The sequence below is a fragment of the Gallus gallus genome, chromosome 1 (assembly GCF_016699485.2).
Source record: "Gallus gallus isolate bGalGal1 chromosome 1, bGalGal1.mat.broiler.GRCg7b, whole genome shotgun sequence".
In the NCBI taxonomy this organism is placed as follows: Eukaryota; Metazoa; Chordata; class Aves; order Galliformes; family Phasianidae; genus Gallus; species Gallus gallus.
The window spans coordinates 4,984,561-4,989,988 of record NC_052532.1 but is presented as its reverse complement, the minus strand read 5'-3'; the positions used below and the strand labels follow the sequence as shown (position 1 = coordinate 4,989,988).

General features: G+C 39.7%; 1 protein-coding gene across 2 annotated transcripts in view; it reads right to left on the bottom strand.

The window, feature by feature from the left end:
- Positions 1-1,373: 1,373 nt before the first annotated feature.
- The window catches only part of TAF3 (TATA-box binding protein associated factor 3), a 113,904-nt gene continuing 109,849 nt past the window's right edge, over positions 1,374-5,428 (bottom strand). For both annotated transcript variants that reach the window (XM_046942509.1, NM_001030841.3), the window contains 2 exons: positions 4,206-4,312; positions 1,374-3,467 (listed from right to left, as the gene is read on the bottom strand). In XM_046942509.1, the coding sequence (XP_046798465.1) occupies positions 3,353-3,467; positions 4,206-4,312 (222 nt within the window). In that variant the 3' untranslated portion in view covers positions 1,374-3,352. The remainder of the gene's footprint in view (positions 3,468-4,205; positions 4,313-5,428) is intronic.

The following is a 5,428-nucleotide window of genomic DNA, read 5'->3' as shown; positions in this document are numbered from 1 at the left end:
TATATATTTTTTCCATTTCTGTTTTTTTTTTTTTTGCTTCCTGTCTCCATATTAACATCATAGATTTTTTTCTGGGGAAAACAAACTCATTAGCAGCAATTTTGCTCAAGGAATACGGCATTTTGCAGCGAGGACGTGGCATTGCTGTTTTCTCCAGCAACCTGCAGGTATAGGCTGCCCTAAGGAAGACTTAAAAGCTAGTCAGGATAATAAGAAAAGAGCTGTTTCCTTACAGATGTAGCTGCTCCCTATCCCTGAAGCTGGCGGAACGCGAGCGGGGAGCTGCTCAGCTGCTGTAAGCTGACACAGCTCCAACTGACTCCCAACTGACTCCAGATAGAAATCTGGCCCCAGAGTAAAGGCAGGATTCAACAAGCTTTTCTCACGGAATAGCTTTTGCACTGTTTTCTGGAGTATTTCCTACCAATATGCATCGTGTCACTTAGATCCACTCCATTCCATGCACTGGTAAAGGGGATTGTTTCACCTGCCTTCTCTTTACATGAACACCATGACAGAGAGTTGTCTTCTTATTGAAATCCCTAATTCTCCATTTCCTAAACCTTTTCAAACAGCTTTGTTCATCAACTTCCAACTGGCTGTGAAAAGAGAAGCTTTCCAGAGGCAGTGCTCGCATCCTCTTCCACAGAGCCACTCTCCCAGACAGGGAAAGCACACAGACCCCCGATGCTCTTCCACGCAGACCAATGAGCAAAGCAACCCCCAACCACCCTAAGTGCCATCCTCCCACTGGAGGAGGGTGCTGTAGGCCAAAAACTAAATCACAACTGGACTTGGAGGAACAAAAATGCTTGAATGTAAAATGAACAAACAAACCGAACAGCCCTAATTCTGGTAGAGCTTATAGAAACACAAAGGAAATATAAGCCATGAAATTATGGAAGCAAATGCAAAGATTTCATTTTTTTTTTTTTGAAAGAAGGTCCATACCCACCCCGTGCTCAGAGGACAACCATTTTTGGAAGCCGATGGCGCTTTTATACCCCCAATTCCTGGTCTACACCAGCATAAGTGAAAGGGGAGTCAGGCTCTTCACGGCTGCTGACCGAGGTTGCTCCGATGCGATGACCCGGAGGTGAAAGGCCCCTTCTCCTGTTACTAATCCCGTGAGCCACACAAGCCTCCTGAAAATGATTCTTTGGTTTTATTACCACCGAGGTCATTTATGAAATCATAAAACCCTGGGTAGGAAACCAAGCTGGCAGGCAGCAGCAATGCATGGTCACAGAGATCTCTGTCCCACGGCAGAAATGGTAAAAGTTCTGCCCTTCTTCCATGCACCTTGAATAATTCAGTTGGTTAAATGTGAGAAGTTGTGATTAACTGAACGGAGGAGGAAATGGATAAACAACTTACCAAAAGCTAGTTCTTTATTATTGCAACCAGAAATGACCGAAGACTGCATATTTTGTATGTCTGCATATTACACGTGGAGAAAAACAAGAATCAGGTTTGAAACATTCAACAATTCAAAATAAAAAGTAGCAAACCCAAGAACTTTCTTGACTAACACACAGACTGGTAATTACCAGGGACAGAATATAAATGAAGTGGCATTGAACAAAGAAGGTAACAGTGCACTTTTAATAAACCAATTTCATCCATATCTCCACCGATTTGCAATTTAACAGTTCTATCAGCAAAGCCTCATTTCCCTAACTAGACCGGTATGTTTAAAAACATGACTAATTCATTCTCATTAATATCAATTTGGATGCATTTAAAAAATAACCCTTAATATCCGTGCAACAGGTTAAAGGGCCGTATGCTCAAACCTCAGACATCTGAAGTATAAATATCCCCAAACAAACCAATGAAGTCTAAACGCTCTCTGTGGCATCAGAAACAATGGATGTGTATTCTTGTTTCTTTTTCTCATTTTATTCTTATATTTTGTTTAGCTCTGAGACCTACTGTTCCACAATATCTAATACTGATTTTTTTTTTTCTCTCTGCAATTTTCACCCTCATTTAAAATACAGCTCATATTCACTCTGCTGGTCTTTCCAAGGGGACACACAAAGCAATGTGTCTCTTGGTCTTAACAGCAGCTGGCACGTCCTCCACCCCACTGCAAGCCTGGCCATTTTGGCAAACTAATACCACTTGTTAAAAAAAAAGGAAAAAAAAAAAAAAAAAGCTGAGCTCCAGCTACAGATTAACACATTGGAGCTACCATTAAAAGTGCAGAGCCCCTGGCCTAAGCCCTCAATTCAGAAGGCATTTAAGCACATGTATAACTAAGTGTGGGAACAGTCTCCTTGAAGGCAATAGGATTACTCACTTCTTAAGAAGTTACCACATGTTTAAGTATCTGAATCAAGGCCTAATTATGGTGCTGGTTGACTTCTCGTGCGCGCACCACTGGGGCAGATCTCGCCAATCCCTTAAAGCCACAAGGACAAGTGTGTGTCACATAGGCTTTTAATAGCTGCTAGGTTTGTCTTCTGAGGCAAACAAAAATAAAAATCCTCATGCCCTAAAAAATAAAAAGGTACTTTATAAATATCAGGTATTTACACGTGTGAAGCTCTTTTAATGGGAGGTGGTTTTACACACCCGTGAAATGTACAAGCAATGAAACGGTACATTGACGTAGACTAAAAAACAAAACCAAAGTATAAAATATATTACAGGTCCACCGAAATAAATTCACACGGAAGAAAAAAATCGACACAATAGAAATTTTCTTTTTAAAAAATAGAAGATATATCACAAAAGCTTGAACATGTTTATTTTATGTTAGTACTAAAAATCAAGGGAAAAAGCTTCTTATATTCTTGTCACAAAAATATTTACCAGCCACTTTTTATTTCCACGTTATGATTATCTGGCTCAGCAGGAGTAGAGGCTGAACTGCACCCAGACTAAAGAAATCATTCCAGAAGGTCTTCTAGGTTTACAACTTACTGCAATTTACATTTTCGTCTCCTCTCGGCACCTTACTGCAAAGGTTTCAGAGGAATAAAAAACAAATTAAGAAAGAATAGGACAGCTATCTGTATTTACAACATTCATCTTTGTTGCTGCCGAGCCACAGGAGCGGTACCATTAACTACTGAAGTCCACACACCGCTCTGTGCAAAAACGGCCCTCCGTAGGTGAAAGACAGCATCAGAATGTACCCAAATCCACCCCCCTGGGCTCACACAGCCTGAGAAACGCAACAGCCCCCGAACGGACAACAGATCCTTGCCCCCGATTCACTCCAGAGTCAAACCCATAACACCCGGTGACGGAGGGTGAGACGCGAGCACACCGCATCCCTCTGCGACGGAGTCAGGGCAGAAGCGCTGAAGCGACCTCACGACTTCAATCCACGGCCAAGTCTTCAGTGTGCTCTGTGCTTCCTTTTCTTGTGTTTTTTATCCTTCTTCTTGTTGGCACACTTGGAGCAGAACCATTGCATCTCTTCTGGGGGTGCAGCCGTGATTCCGACGCAAGGCCTGTGGAGGACAGGAAAACACCACGTCGTCTTAATGTTACTGCTATTTCTTACCCAAATAAATTAAGCTTTCCAGTGAGAGATGGGATCTGGCCTTCTACACATCCCCCCAGTTACTCTAGCAATTATCATTATACTGACGAATATAACGATCTAGAAGAAATGCAAAAACTTGCTTTGAAACAAAAAAAATGTATTGAAAGGACCCTCCAGTAAGAAATCACTTTAACAGAAAACATGACAAAATATGCTAGATTTAAAATAATTTCAGATGCTTATTTAATACATCTGCAAAAAACAACCTTACGATTTTACGTAGCTGTTAAAAAAAAATGCCTAAAAAGTGCTTAGTTCCCTCAAACCCTTTATAAGAGCTGACATTTATATTACTGTTCATACAATGCTCCATAACTTGAAATGTCTATCTGTATACACCGTGCTCACAATCCTGCACTTCTCACAAAATTACCGGAATCAGCAATATTTCCTGGTCGTTTCAAAAACAACTGTTATCACCAATTCCCATTAATTAAAGTAACGCTCCTCCACGGTTTAAAATCTGCTTTTTCAGATTCCAGAGAAACAGAGATGAAAGTATCTTCCAGATGATTAAATTGGACACAGTAAAGCCATTCAAATACTCCCAGCCTCATGAACAACAACAACAAAAAGAAGGTTTTAATAATATAGCCATAATCTGCAAGGGAACGGCAGAACAGGATGGATGAGAACAACTTACCAGTGATACCAATCATCGCAGTCATCACAACCTATCATTGGACTGCCATCATCTGGCTTGTTACAGCCAGGACAGAACCAGATCTGGTTACCCCATTCATCTCGGATCTGATGCAAGGAAAAAGAAAGTTAGTTGGTTTTCAGGGCAAAGCAGGCAGCAAAATCAATCTTCAAACTCAAACTCAAACTCAAAAAAAAAAAAGAAAAAAAGAAAGAAAGCAGTTTGTTGTTTATCCAGGGAAGCTTTTCAATGCTCACTACCCTTACTTATGAATTCTCTCATTGTATGTGTTCAGAATTATGTTTTAATTGATGTTTCCTATCCTGCACTGGACAGCAAAAGCATGCATTTTTCTGCATTGTCCTGTAAACCAGCAAAGCCAGTTATACCACCTGACCTATGCACAGTCATTCACATATAGCAGACAGGGCTTAGTGACACAATTCCTTCTCTGTCTATACCACCACGACCAAAAGACTTTTAAAATTCTACCCTGTTAATGGCAAGAACGGGCTACAGCAGGCTCTTGTGTGAGATAACAGTCTTATATGCATGTAACATATACAGCGCCATGTGTATATATTGCTTTATTACTTATTAGCCAAAGTCTTCAACTCAACTAGCTGATAAGATCAGGATATAAAAAAAGTTGTTACTGAGTAACTTTCCATTCCCCTTATGACATTTATGCCACGGTACCATTTACTAAAGGGTAAATGAAACAAGAGAGGCAGATCATTTACAGTATCAGACGGCTGCACACTGAATTTATCATATTCAGAATTGCATTAAAAAAATGTTAACATTTATATCCTGCTAAAGCTGTATTTGTATTTTTAAATTTCAAATGCTTTAATGTTTTTTGTTTTGTTTTGTTTTTACATACATGAAAAACGTCATAAAGTCCATTCAAAGGAGTGTAAATTAACAATACGAAGTACAAAATGTCTACGGTATTACCCTGATTTCATCATTTCTTCATGGAGATTTGCACTTATATTTTGCATTATAGACAAAACTCAAAAATATGAACCATTTTGTTCTCAGCTTTTGTGCATTAGTGCAGTTACACATATCTAAGACAATAACTTTTTGCTATCTGCAGAGCTTACAAACGTGGTATTAGAAAGCAGTAGATAAAAATCCCCAAATGCTCTTAGGAAAAAAAAAAAAAAAAAGCCAATACACGGTGGTCTGTACATCTTACACCACTGCCAGAAAAA